The 26,140-nt window shown below is 38.0% G+C and overlaps 1 protein-coding gene across 4 annotated transcripts in view; it reads right to left on the bottom strand.

Annotated features, from left to right (window-relative positions):
* DENND5B (DENN domain containing 5B) overlaps positions 1-26,140 on the bottom strand; it is a 116,370-nt gene that overhangs the window by 49,076 nt on the left and 41,154 nt on the right. For 2 of the 4 annotated variants that reach the window (XM_088141189.1, XM_088141191.1), the window contains exons 2-4: positions 15,207-15,272; positions 6,095-6,204; positions 1,672-2,338 (exon numbers count right to left, since the gene is read on the bottom strand). In XM_088141189.1, the coding sequence (XP_087997315.1) occupies positions 1,672-2,338; positions 6,095-6,204; positions 15,207-15,272 (843 nt within the window). The remainder of the gene's footprint in view (positions 1-1,671; positions 2,339-6,094; positions 6,205-15,206; positions 15,273-26,140) is intronic. The other 2 variants (XM_088141190.1, XM_088141192.1) reach the window with 1 other exon arrangement.

The raw sequence follows: 26,140 nt of genomic DNA, 5'->3' as shown, positions 1-26,140 counted from the left end.
CAGGTTGTCAGCCAGTCACCAAACACACACTCCACCAAATACAGTATCCTAAATCAATCTTCTCAGCCTGATGCATCTCAGCCTATGATTTGTTGGCCAGGGATTCTAGGAGCTGCAGATATAGAGGGAACCATTTGGGGAAGACTACCCTACACTAATCATCACTACTGCATTAAAGAAACTGCAAGGAGGACAGGAGTTGCCATAATTGCTTTCAGACACCTTTTGTTTATAAGGGAAGAGTAAAGATACCCATGTATTTCCCAGTCCCCTAGTATGATGTGGGGTGGAAATCCAATTTGTTGGTTTTGCAGAACCTCTCGGCAGGGCATTGACATCTGGGGATGCCAGAAATGTCATCTTCCCCTCATTTCCATCAGAACAGTAACTCCAGAAAATTTCAGAATGCTCTTGGAAGGGAAACGACCAAACTAAAAGCAATATTATGTTTTTTGTTGTTGCTGTTGTCTGACAATTTTTAATATATTTAGAAAAAAACTTCTAGCGAGTTTATTATATTTTATAGATATATTACCTTGTTTTATAAACTGATTTGGAAGCTCTGCTGAAGGACCGTATATACTATCATTAAAATCATGTTGTAGGAGTTTATTAAATACTCATAGACAGAGAAGGGCTTAAAGGAAAAGGTCAGAAACATCTGCATTCTTGTTTAGATTACTTGTGGACTCACTTACATACTGTGTGTATACAGAACCAACCATTTAATTTATCCTTCTCTGACACCAATCTTGTGCCAATCATATTTTGTTACTGCTCCCTAGAAAGCTGCCTTATCAGTCTCAAAACATTACTGTTCTGAAGCTGTTGAAAGAGCCATTCCTTCCCCATCCACCAAATTTCATTACATTCTTTGTTGGCATAAGAAAACTTACATGTTTAAAATTATTTTAAAGAAGCTAATCACTGTCAAGGCTAATTGCTTTCAAAACATAAATCAGGTGACTCCACAAAGCTATTTAAAACCAGGAAAATATTGGGGCATAAATCCTTGATCTTATCAATTAATAAGAGTTCTATGTTCCTGACAATTACAGCTTTCTTGGAAGATGGCTACTGCCTTCTGCACCAATGCCGTGTATTCACCTTGTGCCTGCAAGTAATACTGTTAGTTCTCAAAGAATCTGTCAGATTATTTCAGATTTTTTCTTTTGGCAAAGTTGCACAGGGGAGGGGGTACCTGTAATTTTTGTAGTCAGGAGTGACCTATTATTATTAAATCTTATTCATGCATCCCTTCCTGGCCAAAAAAACCTTCTGTGGTTGGCATATGGTAGGCAGTCCAACTTCTCCCTCCATTATCTACCTATCAGTCTGCTGATATATTCACTGTTTGTCTTCTTAGATGGTACTATTTTGGAGGCAAGTGATGCTAGGTTATCAAGTATGCTATGGAAAGATCAATATATGCACAAAGGAGACAACATTAATCACTAGTCATCAACATAATTAAACAAACAGGGGATTCCTTTTAAAAATCTTAGACACATCCTTCCCCACCCAGCAAAACATCAAAACACCTTTCTCTCTTTAAGAAAACACCCTTTCATGTTGTGCTAAAAGCAACATTATCACGATATGTGTTGGTATTAATATTTTGGAGGACAAGAAAAGTCAACACCACAATCAGATCAGGAGAAGTCCACTTACCTTGAGAATAAAGAAGAATCTGCATTTCTAAGAGAACACATGTAAAAACCTGAATGAGATTCTCCAAGCCCAGCAGCTCAAACGCCTCCCGGAGAGCATAGTCAGACAGGGGAAGTTCGTTAGGCCCTGGTCTCTGGCAGACTATAGGCTCATAAACCCCATAGAACTTGAGTGACCTTCCTGGGGGTGGAAGGGGTACTTCATAAAGAATGTTATGTATGTAGCTTTCCAGGGGCAAAGGTGGGGGCTGCTGAGAAGTGACCGCTTTGTAAAGCTGGATGAGGAATTTCTTGCAGGCTTGCATGAAAGGCAGGGGAGCAATGAGACATATACACTTGGAAACATACAGCGTGTCCCTGTTGATGTCATATGAGTTGTAGCGCTGCATTTTGGCCAGTGACGTGGAATCTCCTTCATCCAGACTGCTGGCCAGTGAGTCCATGCTGCATGATGATGAGGCGCAAACACTGTTGCATTGCTCTGCATTGTGCATCTGATAAAGAGTTTGCATGGCTGCACAGATCTGCTTGCTTGTGACCTCCTCAAAAAATGTGAGTACAAATCCATAAGTGCGGGATCCATCTTCCCGGGTAATAATGAATGAATGGAACTGGGGATCTCTGTGGTCAGTTTGTGTCCTGAAGGACAGCCCTTTGGGCATGCATAGCTATGGGAAGAGAAGAGGGAAATACACCTGTTAGCGGCATCATAACATCTATTATGGGCATTCCTATAAAACATGTACATAGTACCTATTTGATAAAGCAAATAATGCTTATTAACAAGAAACTAAGAGTGAAAAAAACACTTTCTTAACATTTAATTAAAAACAACATTCTTAAAACTTACAATTCCCAGCCTCAAGCTCCATTGATTTTGCATAATTATGTAGCAATGGAAATTTGCCACACTTCTTAAATTAATTTACAACCTTGTGCATTAGCTATGGATATCTCAAGAAAGCAGCTAACAAAAAGCCTATTTCCTTAACAAGTAATGTGCGTTGTACAAAATTTAAAAGGAGGTGAATATTACATGCATGTCAACTATATACTTAGTATAAATGTTAAAAGTATAGCCATGGTCATATAATTTCATAGCAGCAAATATATATCAATTAATAAATAAACATGTGTCTTTATTAAACACTGTAGCTAAAGTGAATCTGTATTCAGCACTCATCATTATACAAATGCACTAAGCTGTATAAAATTCTCTTGGAAGCAATCTTCTGGAAAGCTGATAAGATATTTACATATTGTCCTTATGAATATTTCTTGAAAGAAGAGAAAAAGATGAGGAAAGTAAAGCACAAGTTCAATACAATTCTTCTGATGTACTTGTTATTAAGACCATACAAAGTATTTGAGAGGAGAGCTTCATGAAGCCTGTTAGCACCAGTAAAACAATCCTCCCACACCAAGTGTTAAAGCAACCAAACCTCTGGAAGACTCATGAAACTGTTTTGAAGGCTGTGCTGGCTGCTTGTGTGTGCATGACAGAGAACCTTCTATTGGGACTGCTGTCAAAGCCAAACAGCCTTGCACAAATGCACACACTGACTCAGTATATGCTCATCATTATGCAGCCAAAATGGCACCATGCCCATACAAGAGGAATTATCAGCAAGTCTGGAACAATCCCCCCAAACAACCACAGTGGGAAACCCAACAAACTCCATAGTAAGAAAGAGGAATGAGCATGCTCAATGTTGTGGAAGGAGCTGGGGGGTTGAATGGAGGGGAATGACTGAAATCCTGAACATTCTGTAATGCATCATTGATATTGCCATTTTTTTTCTCAAGAGCATATGGGCTGGTCCCACCAAATGGGAAGCCAGCCGGCGAGATCTGAAACCTTTCTTCCATCCCAATGATTCAATCGCTTGTAGCTTCTTGACAAGATATGAGAGAACACAAATGAAAGCAGAGTTTCTGCAGATCTGAGAGTCGATCAACTGGGAGATGCTACTCTGGCCACCATATGAAGGACAGACTCTTATCAGTTAGCAATATTCAAGTAGAGAAGACCGAGGATGCTCTAGGAAGACACGCTGACAATCTCCCTGCTTTTTATGTGAATGATGCAATTATGGATTTAAACACATGCAAATTCTGTCTTCGCATATAAGGTGACTTCATACATTGCACTAAGCTATGGCCTATGTTAACCATAATTTAAACCACAATGGCTGGATTCAGACAATACACTAAACCAAAGTAAACAAAACACAGTATGGTTTAGTGCAATGTACGGAACCAGAGAGTTTCCAAGCTAATGGCTTCAGAACTAATTATCTGTATAACTTGAAGAATGCACCTGAATGTGTATGTATGTTTTAAACCACTGAACAAAACCTAATTTCAAGCATCCCACTCAAGTGCTCATAGAATTACCACAGTCTTATTCCCTGTCACTTCCCCATATATGTGGTAGTGACTCACTGGAGCACTTTCCCAATCAAAGAGCAAGAAACAATTATCACTATATGCAACAAAAGTTCAAAAAATTTAAATATGTGTGGCACATCTGTATAGCTCTGTAGAAAAATGGAGAGTGGCAGTTAGTTTCCATTAACTAACTTCCATTAAACAACTTCTATTAACGTTTTGTCACCTGCAGTTCAATTAGCATCTAATAACAACAGAATGCTTCTCTAGGTTAACCTAAAAACGTTTGAGCATTTTCCTGCAAAAAATCACTCACCGCTACTGATATAAAAAGCAGAAAAAATACAAGGTACTGACAACATTAATTCTGAAAGAAAAGAGCAACATGTCTCTGTGATTATTAAGAGAAAACTGTTCATGTTCAACAAGGCTTTTGCTTCCATCACTCGCCCCTTCAGATTACAAGATTTTGCAACAAGCAAGATTTGAGAATGGGAAGAAGAAATAAGAATTCTGGTATTTTATCAAATCATCATGGTCTTTTTAGGAGTTAATAAGAGCCTGAAGGTTGCAACAGCCTGATGGTGCCTCAGCAGATATTAGGTTACCCCACATGGATGGGGTATCTTATTAAATAATTCACAATTCTTTGAGTGTGTACAGTAATCAGATATTGTGACCAGTGATAACATAAGGAATGAAGAGTTTTATGAAGCTGAAGCATCTGGATATTTCATCTGTTGTTATATCATGGAAAAGCAGGTTATGTTCAAAGCTTTCTACTAGACCATGGTAGAATTGCTATAAGCAGCGAGTCTTGCTGTTGTTCAGTCGTTAAGTTGTGTCCGACTCTTTGTGACCCCATTGTAAAAATACTGACCTACTGAAGAAGATTAGGGTTTAGTAAACCTAGGAAGTAAAAGTTTGAGAAGGGAAGGCTTAGAGAACACTTTCACTTTAGCTTTACTTAGCTGTACTGAAGCATTTTCTAAGTCCTCCTTAGGCTGAAGGTACACATTGGCTGAATTCACACATTGTGCTATGTCACAGTTTTGATCAATCACTTGGATAAGCCTCCACAGAGTGGCATCACACCCAACATTGAGCTTTAAACCATGGTTTATTGTGATAGCCAGATTCACAGGTCATGCTAAGCTAAACAAATCTTATAGCTTATAATTAAGTCTGAATCCAGTATTGACTTCACATAAAAACAGCCCTATCTTTGACCACAACTCTATGTAGGAACAGAGAAAGTTCGGTTACCCCCTTCACTTAGTCACAATTCCTCTCTCCAGCTAAGGACAGACTTTTTCCCTTTACATGGTAACAACCTCATGACCCGTCAAGAGCAGTGAACAAACACCGTTCAAAATCATATATTTTTTCAAATCAGAATGAATTCTTAATCAAGAAGAAAACTGATTTCATATTACAACTACTCTCAAAAGTCCAATTTCATCTCCTCGAAATACTAAAAGGTACAAGGAATTTTGCAAATGGCATAATAATGCCACTGACATCCTAGCCCAAATTATTTTGAAGATTTTAAAGCTGAAATGTTTTACAAGCTAACTTGAAAAATAAGTCCTGTGAAAGACTGTGGGATTTAATTCTGTGGATACTGTGGCAGCACGCACACTATATGCTAAACCATGTCAGTTAAAGGGGTTACCTTCACACAATATGAACTTAGTTTTTCTGTAACTTAACATGTTCTTCAAACCCACTTTGTTTTATTAGTTTACAGTTGAATATATAATGCAAAGCCAGAAAATGCCTTAATTGGTATTGTAGTTGAGTTTCAGCATATTATGCAAACACAATGTATACAATGGAGAGAAAGATGACATACAACTATAAATTATCTCTACATGGGATCATACATTTCTGCTATATTCCTCTTCTTTATTCTGTAGAAATAAAGAAATGGAAAGAGAGGACAACTGAAACAAGTAAGAAGAACAGACTTTGCCACAGAGGTCAAGGATTAGAATGAGGAACTCCTTTTGAAGAACAGTTTCTCTACATACCATGTTGACTGCATCTTGATCAAAGGGGTTCCATTCTATATTCTGGGGATAGTGAGCCAAGACTTTTGACTTGAAAGTTCTTCTCAAGGGGCTCTGGTCAAAATTTTCTCCTGCAACAGATTAAGGAGCAACAATCATCACATCAATGAACTATTTGCAAAGAAAGCTTCAAATTTGTTCAACCCCTGGTTAAAGAGAAGAAAGGGTACAGAAAAAGAGAACATGTGTTTAAAAAAAACCTTCCCTCCTAACTTTGGAAAAGGAATAATCCATCATTAAAGTGAGGCAAACAAATGAAACTTCTTAATATAAGTTTATAGTGATATATTTTAAGTTAAAAAAACAATAATGAAAGGACCAGCCACTTAAAAAATCTGAAATCATAATTAGTTAATAATCTATTTGGTAAAATAACGTTATGCTTCAGAAATATTGTCATAGTGGGGACAATAACTCTAATCTGCACAGTTTAGGTAATTAAAAACAAGTGTTGGGGCTGAACACTTCCCCACTGGCTTATTTTCCTGGTTTGTTAACTGACATTTAAGCAGAGTTCCCCAGTTCAGATCCAAAGAGATATTCTAGAGTAAAAGAAACCAAGAATTTCAGAGCAAAGTTAGAGAGCCTCATGGCTTGTCCCCAGTGTAGATTCTAAATCAGTTTTATACTACCTAGAATGATGGTCTAGAACAGGGTTCCTCAACTTTGGCGACTTGAAGATGTGTGGACTTCAACTCCCAGAATTCCCCAGCCAGCATCTTCCCAGAAGATGTGTGAAGTCCATACATCTTCAAGTCGCCAAGGTTGAGGAACCCTGGTCTAGAAGATCAATGCTTTAATTGTTACTTCTATTATTTTATTCTACTGTTCTATCTGTATAACTTTATTTTCATTTTTATTTCACTGACTTTAAAAAATTGTTAACTGAACACACACAGATATACATATATATATAAATAAAAGTCTGGCACTGTAGGATATAGGTAAGAAGCATTAGAAAGACATATTCCCCAATGCATTCTTGCTGAAATTACAGAACCTGAATCTGAAGAATTAGAGAATTTCAAACAATACAGTATTTGAAAATGCAGCATGAACTACAGTTGCAAGGCTGTGGAGTCGGAGTCGGAAGCAATTCTTAGGTTACTAGAGTCGGAGTCAGTAAAAATGTACCGACTCTGACTCCTAATAAATTTAAATTGTATATAATATATTAAAATTTCCTATTTCATAGATAATAATTTGATTCACCTATTTTTTCAGGATATATTTTAATTTTAATGCCTTGTATGTTGTGTGCTTGCAATTGATATAGGAAATGTATAATTAGTGTATCTGTAATTTATTTCCTATATCAATATATAATTAAAGGAGTCGGAGTCAGAGGTACCATGAATATTGGAGTTGGAGTCGAAGGTTTTATGTGCCGACTCCAGAGTCCTGACTGCATAGCCTGATGCATCTCTACATGGTGCAACAGAAATGATTGCATATATTGTCTATATTCCACATTATCAGCAAATATGTAAAAATTGTAGGAGCAGAAGAGGAAAGGAAAATTGCATTATTAATCTGAATAGACACTAAGATCTTCATTGCCTTTGAATACTCTCTGCTTATCACCAATGAATCATTGCTGTTAGCTGCAAATTCTCAGCTGGATCTTCATAGCCGGCAGAAAACCAACCACTGGATTTCTTTTTCAGATGCTCTTCACAGCAGGCAATAAACGAACAGCTAGATTAATCCTCTTTCCAATTATTTAGGATGTTGATTACAATTCTTTGTTATGTTAGTTCCATCCTAACATTAATCACAATTGCCACAATGGCTGGGAATTGCATGGATTGAAACTCAATACCTGGAAAATGGCCTGCAGCCACCTGCGCATGGTGCAATTAAGCTATTTTAGAGACTTTACACAGAAAAAAACTATATGTCCTGTTAAGTGTACCTGCTTAATATATGTATTTGCAGACATGTTTATCAAATTCATGCTTCTTTTTTTAGTTATACATTAGTTTCAGTCATGCACATAACAACATAGCAGGCCCTCTGTGAATTTAGTTTCCAGGAAGATCTATATTTCTATCTATTCGCATTCAGTTTTCCTTGCCTACAGTTAAACTGGGCAGAAAGCTTCCTACTCAAAACCTGGTTACCTTAATAATCCATATTGGTATCAGTAAAAGGTGCAATATATACTGAAGCCCAATGAAGAAAAGCAGTTGCAAAGGAGAACTTAATATAATGACTCACGTTACATGGGTTGCAACTCAGAATTCCAAAATGATGATGTTAGAAAGGGCAGGCTATACTGTACCATCAAAAAACACCATACAATTATCAAGCAGATAAGCCTGCATATTATACTGGTCAGTCAAAAGCATAATTTCTTTCCATTAAATGATATATTGGACTATATGTGATCTTCGACAGTAAAGTCTTTTGCCCAAGCGTCTATGTGTTTATTCTGATGTTATATAGCTTGGCATCTAGGTACTTACAGGACCACCTTCTCCAACCAAAATCGACCTGCCTGAGACATTTATCTCAGGAGAAACTTCCGATGGTTCTCCACATCTTGTGGTGGGGGGGCATAATAGTGTTTTTTTCTTTCCAGTTATAGCACTTGTTCTGTAGAATAATCTCCTACCTGAAGTCCACTCCTTTGTTGCTTTGGGGAAACAGATTAAGTCAGAGTATTTCTGGAGGACATTTGAGGATCCTTCCTCCCTCCCTCCTCCCTCCCTTCCACATGGCCACAATTCAAAACAACTCTGGGCAGCTTACAGCAAATTAAAAAAACAACAACAACAAGATAAAAATATCAGCCTCAAAACTGAACAAGCAGCTACCAAGGGTTAACATTCATCCCCATAAAAAATATTTAAAACATCGCTCAGAATCACAGCCAGGGCTTCAGTGCCTTTCAAAAGGCCAAAAGGGTTGTGGCCACCTCAATTTGGGGGGGAAGGGAAGCTGTTACATAAGACAAGCATTGTGACAGATAAGGCATGCTTCCAAAGTCTCATCAAATGGCATTGTTCGATAGGAGGGACCTGGAGCATGCCAACTCTGTCAGATCTGGTGGAAGGGGCAGAATTAGGAGACAGTAGGTCCTGCAAATAACCTAGCTCTATATCATGAAGGACTTTATAGGTGATTACTAGCTCTTTTAAGTGCACTCGAAGCCTACTAGAAGCCAGTGCAGCTTACGAAGTAGTAGCAAAACATGGGTGTTCTGAGGCATGCCACATTACCCACACTGCCACGTTCTAAACCACTTGCAGCTTTGGAGTTGTCTTCAAGGGCCCCATGTAAAGTGTGTTGCAATAATCCAAACCAGAGGTGACTAAGGCATGAATGATCGTGAGTGGAGCTCAGTTGGTGCATGCAATGAATTTGTGCAAAGGTTCTCCTAGTCGCAACTGCCACCTGCTCCCAAATTGTGCACCAGTTCTGCCTGGAGGAATGACACTCCATCCAGAACTAAAGATGAAAAGTCCTCAGTACTGGGGAGCCCTAAAACCCACAGCCACTCAGTCTTACTAAGGATGAATCTAAGCCTGTTCCTTCCCGTCCAGATCTTCACAGCCTCCAAATACTTAGAACACATCTTGCAGTATCACTTGATTGACCAGGGGTAGAGATGTACAACGAGTGTCATATTGATGATACTTCATCTCATGCAATGGATGACCTCACCCAGACATTCATGAAAATATTAAACAGGAGTGGGGAGAGAGTAGAGCCCAAGGACCCTCACAGAGCAGGGGTCTAGGGCTTGATTTCTCTCCCCCCCAAACACTGACTACAACTAGCCCTGGAGGATCCACCCCAACACAATGTCCCCCACTTCTATTCCACTGAGCTGGTTGAGAAGAATACCATGATCAATGGTATCAAAAGCCACTTGAGATCAAGGACAGCCAGGATGGATGCACTACCACCATTTCAAGCCCTTTGTGCAATCAATGCTGCCTCAGTGCTACACCAGGGTTAATAGTGGTTTCCTTTGTTTTAATATTATTTACTGATCATACACTTTTTACTATGGAAGTTTGAATACATTACCATTCAATTACCATTGAATACATCTATGTATTATTTTGTTTTGATGTAAACAGCCAAGGAAAAATGCAATGGTAAACAAATTCGGTAACTAAATTTATTGGGCCCTTGTTATATGTGGAATTGTCTTCTGCAGGTAGTCTTCCTGCATTACATGTTCTAGGAAAGTGAGAATCCTCTAGGTGCCCATACCAAAAGAGATCAAGAGGTTCAGATCCATTCTTAGCAGCAGCTCCCTCTCTCTGGAACAGTATGAGCTCTGAAGTCAGATGCGTCTGTACCCTTTCATCCCTTTAAAATTTGACAATGATCCATTTTAGAAGGGCATCTGGGTAGGAAGATCTTACCTAAAGATATCAGTAGTTTTTATTAAATATATTTACGCTTTTATATATCATGGCTTGTTTTATGTGATTTTATCAATACATTTAGCTTTACATACTGTAAGCCACTTAGACTTGCTGGAAGAGGCAGTATAGAAATGTATATTAGTAAATTAGTAACTATGCTTGCTGAATTTGAAAATTGCAGTTTGGTGTAACTTCATGTTCAATTCATGCTCTAAAGTACAGGGATGGAAATATGACACTGGCTTTATGAGAATTATTCCTCTTAAGCTTATCAAAGAAGTCTGTAAAGTGTATATTCTTTTAAAAGGGAAGACAAAAAATGAGTATGTCAAAATTAGACTTATCAATCAAAATACAATTCATGTTTTCTTATAATTAAGCATTTAAATAAAAAATAAGACTTAAATTCAAATTCAGTATCTCTGGGTTTGAATTTTTCTTTAGTAACCAGATATAAAATAATGGTAAGATCTGACAAAACATTAGAATGAGAAACTCTACTATAGAAGAAGAATACAAAGCATATTGAAAAAAATAACAACAGAATGTTTATTGTAGAAGGAAAAGAAATTGAGAAAATCAAGAAATTACCTTAATATCTCCTTGGAATGGCAAGTAAAGATGAGGAAGTACCATTACAAATTAACTTGCTGATGGCACTTTATTCTTAGCAGAAGGGTGTACTAGTGAGAACTTGTGATCATGAAAATCATGCAAACCCTTAACAAAGGGTTATGTGAAACAGATTTTACAACATATGTTTTACTTACTTCCAATTAACTTTACATTACCTTTGGATACTGAGTAAATCATATAACACAAACCTTTCTTCTATGGAAATCAGAATATTTGCCCTTTTTCATATCAGGAAACTGGCAAGAGTATAAGTGCATTTAGGAAGATGGGGATGGGGTTACTAGTCCTGTTGTCTCACATCACTCTTCATGTGTAAAGGTTGACCAACTGTAGAAAACAGCTTCTTCCATCCATGGAAGCTACTCGTGAGAATAAGGATTCTGGAAAATCCAGATTCTAAATCTTGCAGAAAATTCCTCCCCCGCTTTCTTCTTCTTCTTCTCCTCCTCCTCCCTCCTCGCCATTTTCCCACAGGGGCAGGGTCCGTTTTTTGTTTTTTTTTTTGCAGAAAGTCTCACCTGTTAGAGGAAATTTTCCACATGCTTGGAGAATGATGTAAAGAAAATAGGGCTACTTCACTAATCCCTCCTCTTCCTAAAAATGAACACACTATCACTATTATTTTTTCTGAAGAGGCATCACCTTAGAGATTTGAACACAATACTATTACAGCCCTACATGAGAAGGGCTATTACACTGGAGAAATATACAGCAGCAGAGACATGGGCACAGTGATATGTTTCCAAAATCATTAATTTATTATAGAAGTAGGAATTCAATTATGATGCTGATTGCAAAGCAAGAAAGAAGAAACAGGAAAGAAAACACATATTCCCACATGGACCAGAGGAAAAAAAAGCCTGATTCTGGAAAACAGATACTTCATCTGCTGAAAGTGCCTTGACAAGAGATAGATAGATGATGGATTGATTGATGTGTGTGTGTGTGTATGTGTGTGTGTGTTTTAGACTGTGAATTCTCTCATTATGACATTCTCCAGATGAGTCACATTCAGTATGGGCAAAATTTAATTTAGCAGCACTCTTAACATACTCACTTGGATACTAAATCAAATGATACAAGGATTGCCTTATTAAATTCTAAAGTAATGCATTTATTTGGTTTTTCTCCAAGCAGCTCAGAACAACCTTCATTGTTCTTCCTTACAATCACCAGCATTTTGTGTTTAGTTAACAGGATAGGGTCACCTAAAAGTTGATGGCCAGATCTACACAGCACACTCCATGCTGGCTCAAGGCTCACACACGTGGATACATGCATCCATTACTTCATTCATTCGTGCACACATTCTCATCACAGGGTTTGGGGTGGGAATCCTTTTCTCTCTCTCCCACCAATTCTCTTTCAGATCAGGGCTGGTTTCTGATGGCCATTAGTAGTTGCATCACAAGGAAGAAGAAAAAGCAATCTCTTGCACATTCACCAGTTTCCTGTTGTCTAGCTGAACACACTGCTCACCTAGAGTTGGTTTCCAGAATGGGGTGCAAAGCATCTGGCAAAGGCCTCTGTTTGCTGTTATTTTTTATGATGAGAACTGTAGTTAACTATACCTGTAGCTGCTTTCACAAACCCATTTCGGAAAACACACTTGGAAAGTGGTAGTGATAACACTGACCAATGTTTTCCAAGCGACACAACAGCTCCAGGCTATGAGCAAGGATAAAACAAAGGCTTCTGCTCTCTTCTCTTATATTCCAATCCTAATCCTAAACATGTTGTATCCTAAACATTTTAAACAATGCTACTCACAAAGAAAGGGCTTAAAAAGTTTGTTCTGAAAAAGCTGAATCAGTACAGCTGTGATCAGTATCACCACACAAATAGGGAGCTGAACAAAAACACGAAACTCTTCTCAGCCCACTCATTTTAGGATTAAAATTAGTCACAAATCTTGTGGAAGTGCAGTCTGCCACATATTTGGTGTAAAACTACCTCTGGCTGTTTTAGGAGAAAACTACTTAATTTGTATGTCATGGTAGTCAACTTTGCCGGCTGTCAATTCTAATGAAACAGTTTCAACAAATCTTAGTGAATCTGCTTTTTCTCAGTAGAGGCGCCCTTTCAATTTTTACACTTTCGGGGTGTGTAAAAATGTTTTTAAAAGCATATTAGGCCACATTTAGGCAAAATGTGCCATTATTGGCTGTTACAAGAATGAGCAACAGTAACCCATGGGTACAAGTATTCCTTCTTCACAGACACGGAGAAAAGGCTTGTAAGCTTGTAAGCTGAAGTAACCCATACTTTGCTTTTTCTGTCCAAAGACAGCAAACTATGATTACATTTGTTCTCAAACCAGGATCTCATCCCATAATCAGACTGGGGTCTCAGATGCTCTTTTGTGAGCAAGCTATAATTTGCATAAACTAGGTAAAGAAAAAATTAATCTCCTTCCCATCAAGCATGAAGAGTGGTGTGGAAGAAAGTGCACCATGTCTTGCAACAGCTCATTCTCTATTCTATTTTGTAATTATGGATTATTATAAAGTGCTACTGGGATTTGTAGTTGCAATGAATTGATTATCTCAAGGGGTTTTATCCAAGGGATGGTGACTACTTGCTATCACCTCTTTGTGCAATGATGGAGAAACCGTGCCCTAGAAGATATTGTTGGACAACAGTGGCAATCGCTTCTGACCACTAGTTATGCTACCTGCAGCTGACAGGAGTTAAGACCACCATTAGCAGATCATCCACAGAAGCAACAGTGATCTGCTGAAAGAAGGGTGGGCAGGCTGCAGTTAAGATTTTGTTCCCAGCAATTCTATGTAGAAAAAAAAATCCAATGAGGAAATCAAAAGAAGCTAAGAAGACAAATCTTGATGAGGCTGTAAAAAAGAGTTCTTTGATGTTAAGAATTCTTTGTTGCTAAAGCTGTAAGAACAAACCCCGGCTTTCCAGGAGGTAGGCCTCACCAAATGAATGAGTTCAGAAAGCTTTTCATTTGATTACTTAGCTTGAACATCTTGCTTTACTCCATAGGCAGGACCAGAAGATCTGGGTTGCAAAATTCCAGATGGCCATGACGTGGCAGCAAACAGTTGATGTTTATTGTGACTCTTGGCTGCTATCTAGTAGACTTCTGCAGTTTTGCAGCCCAGATCTTGGAGCCCGACCATAAGACCAGTATTTGTTGGCAGCACAAATAACAACTTCCTGTTTGACATGCTCCTTATATAATCCTCCCTCAATATCCCCTGTGTTCAGAACCCATCCTTTGTTTCTATCGGATGTCCAAGAAAGCCATTTTTGGAGAGCATTTGCATTATTCTGACCAGCTTCTTTTCCACTTTCTACTGTGGTTATTGCTGCTAATTAGCCTTAATGGGCATGATATTTTTAGTATTATGAGTGGATGTGGAATCTGCTAGCCCAAAGGCAAGTTTTAAATATTTTAATAAATAAAGCCACATTTTCTCCATCCTCCAGACCAATTTTACTAAGTGTCTCTGACTGACTGATGGATTTCTTCGTGATTGCTATCAATGCAAAATGAGATTTGGTTTAAGCTGCCTTGTAGCTTTCAGGGCTCCGATGCACTGAGAAAATCAGCAGCCCTTGGCCCAGATGAAAACTCCCAAATGTGACAAAGTATAACACATTATTCTAGCATCAGATGGGTTCACACCAGTTAAAATGTGGTTTGCTGGATTTTGGTTTAAAATGTTAAATCACAAGCACTGTGATTCGCAAAACTGAGTTTATGGTCTGGCCTGATGTGGAGAACCAGACAACTGTGGCTTATTCAACAGGCCATTGTTAAGCAAACCATTAATAGCATGAAGTACAAAAATCCCTGAGTAAAAAAAATGTGTGTGCATATTTAGAGTTGGTAAGAGGACAAAAAGCACATGGCTGTTGACTAACTCAGAACCCCTCAGGAAAAGGATGATAACTGATTAAATTTTAAAGTAACTAATCAGTGAACAGAATTTAATGGAATTCAAGACAAATGACAAGATGGAAATGGGTACTGAAAGCCTATGGTTAAACTTAGCAACCCCCCATTTTTTAATGTTTTTTTTTTTTACCTGATGTTCTTTTTGCAGTATCTGACTTCCTGTCATGGCGGTCGGCTTCTAGCCACTGGTATAAGACTACATAACATAACAGAAACAAAAAGCATGTGTGAACAAAATGAACAGAAACTGCAGACACACATAAGCATGATTTTAAAAAAGTGAGACACATGGGTAATGACATTTGCAGTAGTATTTCTACTGCTGCTGATGTAAAAGAAAGACAGGACAATGGATGTTAGTGACATGTGCAAACACATATTTATAACCCAGGTGCCCTACGTCTCTCCGTTGATGAGAGAGGAAAACGTAACTTGCATTCTGCTGAACATGGCTATGGCATTTCAAATGATTAAGAATGGTGACTGTGCAAGATTCGTGCTTGTGCAAAACATCCAAATCATCTTCAGATGAATCAAGTACAATTTCCTTGAAAAGCTTCCCAATGAAACTAGGACAGGTATCCATATGTTCTTCTTCAGAGCTTATAAGGAGAACTTCAGTCTACCTGAGAATTCTCCTGCAAATCTTTAGCTGAGATGAGAAGAGCAATTACAGAAACTTCTAGGTAGTTGGAATTGTTTAGGCCATTGTTCCAAATGGCTTGTGTTTTACCCATGTCAGGCAGGTGGTAGGAACATCTCAAGGGCCAATTCAGATGTCACTTCCTCAAGTAAGCATCACTAAATGTGTATTGTGTAATAATTCTCCATCCAAATATAATCATGTTGAAACAAGCCATTCCCATCAGTACTTCATGGCAGCTTGGCATTCTCTGCTGTAGGGTGTAAAGCCACCATACCTGATGTATACTGGAAAATCTATCAAACACTGGAATCCATTTCATTTATTTATTTGTTTGTTTACTGGCCATATGGGGTATAATGACATCATCTAAAGCAGTGGAACCCAACCTTATTCTGGCTGGGAGCTATCTGGGTTATCGAGTGTATGGGCACTATACAACAAGCTGAGAAGGCCAGAATACATTTAATCTGATTTGATTAAATTAACATTAAAGCAATTGAATACAATTTATACAATTACTCCTCATATCTTCAATGATTTACTCCAATTTACTCCACACTAAAATTTACAATTCAGGGACGACTTTCAGGGAGACACATGTATTCCTTGGGACCTTCCAACCTGAAGCAACCTCCCCAACCTGATGCTCTCCATATATTTTACTTGTCTACAACTCTCATCAACTCCAGCCAACATGGATACAGGCTGGGAATGATGGGAGCTGACAGCCAAGACATCAGGAAGACACTAGGTTGGCGAAATCTAATATAAAGAAATGGAGTAAGGAAACAGTGAGCTTCTCCAATATAAGTCAAGGAGTGTAGGAGAAATTTCTGAAATATCACAACTGACTAAAAAACAGTTTCCCATCTCTGGGCCCTGACTAGGCAAGGAAAAGAGTTAGATGGCAGAAGGTAGTATTGACCAGCCTATTTCACACTGTAAAAAAGATCCTCAGCCATTGTTCTGGAAATTACTTCTACATGTGTTTAAAAAGGAAAAGCATCAACATCATATCCCTATCTTTAGCAGTTGGTTTTGTTGTCGTTGGCAATGCCATCATCTGAACTGGCCCATGAGATGTAATGTTAAAGTAAGTAACAACAACAAAAGATGATGTAAGTATTTGTTAAAAACAAACAAACAATTCTACACATAATGCCACGGGGAAACATTTTGGCAGATAAAAATGAAAGCTTTGTGTTTTTAAAGCTGGATGAAATTGGAAACAATGGACAGAGAAAAATAATTACTTTTTTTAAAAGTAAAGAGTAAAAAGTTTCCCAGGGGCTGGTTTGCTTGGAACGTACGGGTACAAAATATTACACAAACACACACAACTCTGGATAGATCTGAAGTAGTTTTTTCTCTTTCTGAATACTCCTCCTTTTTGCTTTGATCACATCTGCTTGTCCCTTGCCATGTCCGCATCTAGTTCCAACATATCTAAGGTCCAGATTCAGCCTTTAATTTTTTTTTTAATGTTATACATTGGAGCAAGGAGAAACAGATATATTATTCACAGTACATTTGGAATTATTAAGTATAAATATGCATGATTTTAGACACACTTTGATGCAGAAGCTGAGATGCTGAAGAGCCTTGTACGAACATGGAGGACAAAGAATCTACACACCTTTGCAACAACTAAATTTTAGAAAAGATGATGCTAAGTGCCAGAACAATATCATACACTCAGACGGTGCGGTGGAAGTGATAATATAATGCAGAGTAAATATCTGATTACAATTCTGAGCAGCAACTAGAACAAAGAAGGAATGAAAAAGGAACAAAACCATTTATTTATGTGCTGTACCTGTAAAACATCTTTTTTCCTACTGAGACTTCAAAGCTATTTATACATTTAACACTAAGAGAGAGAGAGAGAGAGAGAGAGAGAGAGAGAGAGAGAGAGAGAGAGAGAAAGATGCAAGAAACAGTTACAAGTTTTATTTCCTAAATCGAATGCTCATTTTCTAATCTACCTTTTAATCCAGAAGAACATCTGCTTTTTAAGCGACCAGGCTAACTGAGAACACAGCTAAAACCAAAGGCTGTCATCTTCAATTTACATGAACATCTCCCAGAGAGCATTTTGCCTCCCCTGTGTGTTAACACAATTTTAACAGAGAACGCAGCTTAATTCATATTTTCAAAGAGGTTGAAAGAAGATCATCAGTAGCTGATTATCATACTCAATCAGGGTTTGCTTTAACCATGGTTTATTGAACAAGTCCAAATGGCTTTTTCACACATAACACTAAGCCATAAACCATGGTTTACCAACCACAATGGTTAGGTTCACACACCATGCCAACCCAAATCCAATCAACTATGAATCAGTGTAGTGCAACGCAAGAATCTAGCCAATATGAGGTAGCTTCTGTTTCTCTAGATAGTGAATTTCCATTTAGGAACCTTCTCAGTTATTGCACACAGCAGTAAAAGACAGACATATATCTCTCACAGATGGCTGCATTGTTCACCGGAAGGCACAAATCCTCAAAAAATGCATTTTCACTGAGGGCTTTTGCAGCCCACAAACTTCAGTTTAAAATGTCATCATTAGCTGAAGCCAGACTAATAAATCAATAGTGCTGATAGGAATCCATGCATTTTGAGTTTTAAACTTCACATCTGCCTAACAAGCCAACCAACCAAAGGTAAGGATAAACAGACGGTTAAAAATCCAGTACAATAACCCCACACTGCAGAGAGTATCACACTGGTGCTACAAGAAGAGAAAAACAGTTTATGTGGCCTCCGAGATCTCATTACTGCAAGTCCTTCTATTCTGATTAGCTTTTACACAGAACTGAGACACTCTCAGTTGAGACCTGCAAATGTGCTCCTTAAGGGGCAAGAGTTCCAAATATTTTCAAATACAGATCCTTCATTAGGGCCTTAAGATCTCTGTTTTATCGAAGGATGTTAGAGCAGCTGACTGGCAAGTTATCCCTTTTTGTCGTGCAATATACATTTACACATGAATGCATAAATAAGTCCTCTGTAATCTCTAAGCAATCTGTTTGATCACAAGAATGCTACGTTAAAAATAAAATTCACCGGAGACGATTAAGTCAGCCTCAATTTCAACTGAGTTAGCTCCCTTGTCTCTCTCAAGAATTACACAATGTCATAGCTTCCCTGTCTTAATACAGCTGCACATTCAAACACCAGTACAATTGTAGACACCATTCACACAAAAGCAACCTTAACAAACAGAAGCAACCCTCCAAAGCAGTGTTTCTCAGCCTTGGCAACTTTAAGATGGGTGGACTTCAACTCCCAGAGTTGAAGCTATGCTGGCTGGGGAATTCTGGCAGTTGAAGTCCACCCATCTTAAAGTTGCCAAGGTTGAGAAAGATTACTCCAAAGAGATAGAAAGTCTAAGATTTCAGCAGTATTCATAGTAGCAGCTATCTAAGCACATTATTATGGCAGAGAAATTGGGAAACTGTGTGAACTGTGTTTTGCCCTAAGGAACCCAAAGCTCCATTATAGTGCAAATCATATGCATGATTTCCAATTGTTCCACTTCATTCACACACATACACAAGCGTATTGACTTCAGTGACACATAACCCTGTGCCTTTTGATTGCTGGCTGCAAGCTATTTCAGATTTCTGTAAGGACAGAACTGGCATTTTTAGAATTCTAAATCTGGAAGAGAGAGTGCAATGTACTTTTCGCCTCCAGCCTCTCTTTTTTCCATGTCAAATATGCATGGAATTGAGACAGCTCTTTCTTGAGGCCAGGTTGCATCCTGTTGTCATGCTTTCTAAGCAAAGATTGCTATACAGTCATTCCATTGGTTGTACACCAGGCTTGGTTCTGAATACCTAGACTTTATTTATATATTAATTATGTACCTGAAGCATTTAAAAAAAAAAGTCTTATTACAATCTTATCCTGGGAAACAGCACTGGCAGCTTCTTCATGTCGGATCAGATTACTTGTTCACGTAGCTGAATGATAGTAGCTGTCCAAAATTTCCAGCCTGACCTTTTCCACCCCTACCTGGAACTCCAAGGACCTGGAATGAGGAACTTCAGTATGCAAGGCGTATACTTTGCCACTAACATATGCCCCCATTCTACATCCCAGGATACAAAATCTGTATATCAAGCTAAGCCAATCTGTGGTTTGTCTGTTTTGGTTAAGTACAAAGCAGGAGTCCAGCCATGATTTACAACTTAGCATTATGGCTCTGTTCATACATCACAGTAGGCTGTAATGATCCCTGCATGATTTATGGCTTAACACGTTGTGTGAACACATCCGTTATCACTAGCCTAAAAACTGCTCTTCATTAACAAAGAAACTTTAAACACAACATTCAGAACAAAACAACAGAACTACAATTAACCTGGAGAAATGCACCTCCCCAAAACCCCATCTGCAGCTTCCAGACCTTCAAGGTATGGCTTAATCAGGACATTATTTTTTAGCACATTCACTTTTTAATCAACACAAGGGTGTTTCTAATATGCGCAACTATTTTGTGAACAACCACTGGTAATCAAGTAATGATCATAGTGCGTATCTCCTCTCTCACTTCACTGTTTAAAATTCCTCCAAACACCAGGAACATCCGCAGGCATGTAACACATGATAACACCATGATCATCTGATGAAGTGGCTGAAGCCCAAGGAATTTTACAGCATAATAAATGTGTTATTTGTTTTTTTGCATTAGTGTGTTGTGTGAGCTTGGTCAATCATGGTCTAGAAACCATGATTTAGCATGGTGGGGACCCAGCCACTCCCACACATAAGGATTTTTGTTATCAATGCACTGAATATTCAGAAAAGTACAGAGCAGTAACAGGGCAAAAATAATCCCAGCATGACCTACTCTTCAGTTTCTGCATAGTGTAACCAAACCAAATCACAAAAAAGGTCACAAGCCAGAGTTGAGCTTTCTCGGTGTCTCATTTTTTAAAACTTCTATTCAGAATTTGTTCTAAGAATCAGCCTCTCTGTAAATGAATGTTACAATACAGGGTGTGAATTCAAGCACAACTGTCAACTCCTTTTCACCTTTATAAATCCCCTAGGAAGTGTTTCTTTAAAACGAAAATCTGTTAGTGTGGGTCTAAAAAAAGCAACCCTGAAGGCTTGTTCATATACAGTGCACCTCTCCCTTCACAAACTGTATTTAAGCCAATTTTTGTAACTGCAAGACAGTTGAAAAGTCTTACCCCTTTAAACAGTCAAGTTACCACTAATGCATTTTTTGTAACCTATTGTATTTTGCATAAATGAGTCCCATATTTTATTGTACTTATCCATACAAAGTCTAGGTCTATAGGCAATCCACTCATATGCGGCAAGTGCAATCAAGTCTTCAATTCATTGAGTGAATGAGGCCACACATTTATATTTCCGATGCTGCAATATCAGTCTTTTAGCCATAGTAAGGGCATGGAGAATCCATTTATGTTGTCCAGTTGTCAAATTCCATGTACTTGGTATGTAATTCAAAAGAATATTATCCTCTGAGAAAAAGCATGATAGTTATATACATGTATTAGAAATGCATAATGTTTGTATTAGAAAATTATATATAGAATTGTAACTGTTTATTGCTATAACAACATATTATATATTTTATTTTTTCTGCAGTATTCTTATTTTTAAGCACTTACATATTTTTATTGGACAATGTATGTATTTTTTGTTTTGTTCCCTTGTTTTCTTTTTCTGTTATTTTAAAAACAATAAAAAAAAATTTTTAGGTTACCACTAATGCATGGGTGCATTAACCCCGATTTGCAAATTGTAAGACTTCACTACTGGAGCGCACAAAATACAGTGGGGCTTAAAAGTTTGTGAACCCTTTTGAATTTTCAATATTTCTGCATAAATACGACCTGAAACATGATCTGTTCTCCACACAAGTCCTAAAACTAAATAAAGAGAACCCAATTAAACAAATGAGTCAAAAACATTATACTCCATTTATGGATTGAGGAAAATGATCCAAAGCTACATATTTGTCTGTGGCAAAAATATGTGAACCTCTAGGATTCTCAGTTCACTTGAAGGGGAAATGAGAATCAGGTGTTTCAATCAATGGCACAATAATCAGGTGTGAATGTGGGAGGACCTGCCTTATTTAAAAAACAGAATTCTGGGTATTCACTATCAAAGTCCTTCACAACAAGGTATGTGAAAATGTGTCATGGCTTGAACAAAGGAGATTTCTGAGTACATCTGAAAAACAGTTGTTGATGTTCACCAGGCTGGAAAAGGTTGGAAATAGTTTTGTAACCTTTTCCAGCCTGGTGAGCATCAACAAGAGTTTGGACTCCACCAGTTCACTATCAGGCAGATCATGTACAAATACAGGCAATTCAACACTACTGCTGATCTCCCCAGGAGTGGTCAACCAATCAGGATCACACCAAGTGCAAGGTGTGTAATATTCTGGGAGTTTTCAAAGAACTCCAGAGTAATGTCTAAGGAACTAAAGGCCTCTCTTGCATTGGCAAATGACAGTGTTCATGAGACCATCATCAGGAGAACACTGAAGAACAATGGTGTGCATGGCAGCATTGAAAGGAGAAAGTCACTACTCTCCAAAAATAACTTTGCTGCCCATCTACAGTTTGCAAAAGACCATGTAGATAAGCCAGAAAGCTATTGGAGAAATATTCTGTGGAGAGATGAGACCAAAATAGAACTTTGGGGCTTCAATGAAAAACATTGTTTGTTGAAAGGCAAACACTGCATTCCAGCATAAGAACCTTATTCCAGTTGTGAAACATGGTGGTGGCAGTACCATGGTTTGGGTCTGGTTTGCTGCTTCTGGACCAAGATGGCTTGCCATCATTGATGGAACTATGAATTCTGAATTGTATTAGCAAATTCTACAGGAAAATGCCAGGATATCTGTCCGTGAACTGAAGCTCAAGAAAAAGTGGGTCATGCAGCAAGACAACGACCCAAAATACACAACTTGTACGATCAAAGAATGGTTAAAGCAGAAGAAAGTTAATGTTTTGAATGGCCAAGTCGAAGTCCTGATCTTCATCCTATAGAAAGTTTTGTAAGGACCTAAAGCAGGCAGTTCATGCAAGGAAGACCACCAACATCCCTGAGTTGAAGCTGTTCTGTAAGGAGGAATAGGCTAAAATTCCTCCAAGCTGGTGTGCAGGACTGATCAACAGTTAACTGGGTTTTCTTTATCTAGCTTTAGACTTGTGTGGATGACAAATCATGTTTTAGGTCATACTTATGCAGACAATTCAAAAGATTTCACAAACTTTTAAGCACCACTGTACCTGGGTTCCCACATTATCCTATGCCATGATTTGCCTTAACTGTAATTTATTGAACAAGCATAATGAGTTGGTTCAAATAATTGGCTTAACCTAAATCATGCTTTACAAATCTCTGTGACTAAATTCACTCATTGTACTGTTCCAAACCAAAGAAGCTACTTTAAAGTTTAATGCAATGTACAAATCTAGCTAATAAATTCATTTTAAGAAGGGCACAATCTAAGTTTAAATCTGTAGAAGATAGTTTTCTTAATTTAAAATACATTTATAATGCTGCAGTATCCTCTGAAAGATTGTAACCCTTAGTAAGACACTCTTCATGGGAAAAGAATATGGTTTAACCATAGTTTGTTAAACAAACCATAAGTAACAGGGTTCACACTTCGTGGTAAGACAAAATAATGGTTTGCAAACCATAATGTCTGGCTTCATGGTTCTTAACTAAAACAAAAAGCTATTTGTTATGGCTTAAGGTTATCTATGAACTAAGACACTAACTTTAATGTCAAGCACTCAATTTCTGAACCAGAGACTGCTAGGAGACAAACAATGAACCATTGATTGCCAGTAGATCAACGCTAACATTATGATTAAAGGAAACTTTTGGTAAGATACTAGGCTGTGTGAGAATACCTGCTAATGCAGATTTACTTGCTGGAACATGAACACCCATGCACACAAATAGAAATGTTGTGTAGCAGGAAAGGTGTGCCAGGAAAAAAAACATCAGAAATCTAAAATATGTATTCAAAAAAATAGGATTTCTGGGTTTGAAATAAACAACAGGAATCTGTCTCTCTCTTCAGAGAATATATTGCTGTACATACAAGGCACTTAAGGAAAAGCCTTTCAGGATTGTAAATATTTATCATACTATAAACTGCCACAGATTTTGCAAATGTAAGGGGGGGGGTCCTGAATCTAAGCTTGTATTAATACAAAATGAGCTGCCACATTAGGCTTCCTGCCAAAAGGCCTAAATATAGACACACTGAGCCATCTGCCTGTCCCTTTGGTGATTTCTGACAATTAAAGAGAATTCAACAGTAACTGCCCAATAACAGCTCAGTTATTTTTAAGACAGTGCTAGACAGAAGACATAATGAGGAGGATACAGGGGTAAGGAAATGTAAGCAATATATATATGTAGTTCTCATGAGTTGCCACCAATATGGAAATGCTCAGATAAAAGGCTTATGTCAATAAATATTAATAATAAACTTGCTTGATACTGGGAAATGCTTCTCATTATTTGTTCTTCAGAAGTGTTGAATGAATGAATGAATGAATGAATGAATGAATGAATGAATGAATGAATGAACAAACGAATGAATGAATGAATGAATGAATGAATGAGATTTCCCCTGATATCCAGATGGTCCCCACCTTGTTGGTATTTCAGAGAGCCTTGGAGACTTGGCTCTTCACCCAGGCCTTTGGCAAGGGTGACTGAAGTCCTCTTCTGGGTAATGGGGGTTTGCTTTGGTTGTTGCCCAGTTTGTGCCACCTTTGTTTTTATCAAGGTATTATGTTATTGTTCTCTGTGTTTTTACCTGTGAACCATCCAGACTCGCTGGGAGTTGAGTGGTGTTGAAAAAAAAACAACAAATAAAATAAATAGTTACTGAGCCCCTAAATCTGTCAATGCGAAAATAGGCTTTCATACTAAATAATGTTTCCCCTTAATTAATTTAATTTTTGAAATTAAATTATAATTAATTAAAATTAAAGGTTTAATTAATTTTTGCTTAATTAAGAACAATCAAGAACTGGAGGAAAAAGGGAATTTGAGGTGGTTGGTTTTACTAAAATCTTTACAAGAAGTCTGAGTGATACTTCATATTCAAAGGGAAAAAGATACCCTACAGTAGGCAGGGGTATAAATGATCCTGGGAAAAGACATAGCTTGTTTAAAGAGTTGCAGACAGGCATTAGGTTCATACCCTGATATGTGTTGCTGTAATGGTATGTGGGAATGACCTTGGGAGACAGGGCAAAGAGATGCAGCCAAGGGAATGGTCCGATAAAAGGCAACTTAGACCACAGCAGGAATGTGAGCAGGGCAAGAGGTTCAGAAGACACCCTCCCTAGTTTCTTAGGCTGTAAAAGGGACTGGGGGAGAGATACACTTTCAGATTTCCAAGATTCTGTTAATGTAACCTTACCATAAAGTAGAATTAGCTCACCTGGCCGTGTTTCCTATCTGGTCTACCTTGCAAGGCTAACATCAATCTTGCAAGTCTGAAAGTATATCTCTCCCCCCATCCCGTTTACAGCCCAAGAAACTAGGGAGGGTCTCTTCTGAGTCTCTTGCCCTACCCACATTCCTGCTATGGGCTAAGCTGCCTTTATCTGACCATTCCCTTGGCTACGTCTCCTTGCCCTGTCTCCCAAGGTCATTCCCACATACCATTATAGTTACACACCGCGTATAGCAAAGCGTAAGGAGCTACGGCTGCATTTATTAATTCATTCATACTTTTCTTTTGAAAAACTAGCTCAAAGTCCTCCAATGCACTTATTGGTCAACTGTGGATTTGAAGATTTCCAGATTTCCCTATTTTAATCCAATATTCTATCCACAACACTACTCTGCCAACTTTCCCACATTTATCTATCAAATTCATATCTCACTTTAGCTATGAGTAGGAGGTTTGCTTACCCACAGCACATTCTTAGCCGGTGCGCTGTACTACTTTGATAGTAACGTCATTATAATTTATATATGACGTAAAGTAATAACTATAATCATTGGGTTTATAAATACTGGGTTGATATTTATGGTGTCTACTTACGGCCAAGTATGCAGCACTCAACCTGTTATTTGGTGTGCCATAAGGAGAAGCAGGCTACTACCCACCCCCCAAAAGCACACCTACAGTCTGTACCAAGTAATCAGATGATACAAACACACACTATTACACCATGCAAATTTTTATCCATCACTCCCCAACCCCAAATTTGCAACTTTGAATTCTTTCTTAAAAGCAAATTTTAGACACTAAAATAAAATGCAACTCAGCGGTAGAAAGGCACTGCTGAATGGAAGACATGAAAACCCATTAAAATGAAGATTACATATAGCATGAAAACCCTTCAGATTCCACAAGAATTTGTCACTTGATATAG

The sequence above is a fragment of the Python bivittatus genome, unplaced genomic scaffold (assembly GCF_059951505.1).
Source record: "Python bivittatus isolate LINGU-HERP-01145 unplaced genomic scaffold, Pbiv_v1 ctg000330_np1212, whole genome shotgun sequence".
In the NCBI taxonomy this organism is placed as follows: Eukaryota; Metazoa; Chordata; class Lepidosauria; order Squamata; family Pythonidae; genus Python; species Python bivittatus.
This window is presented reverse-complemented; position numbering and strand designations above follow the sequence as displayed.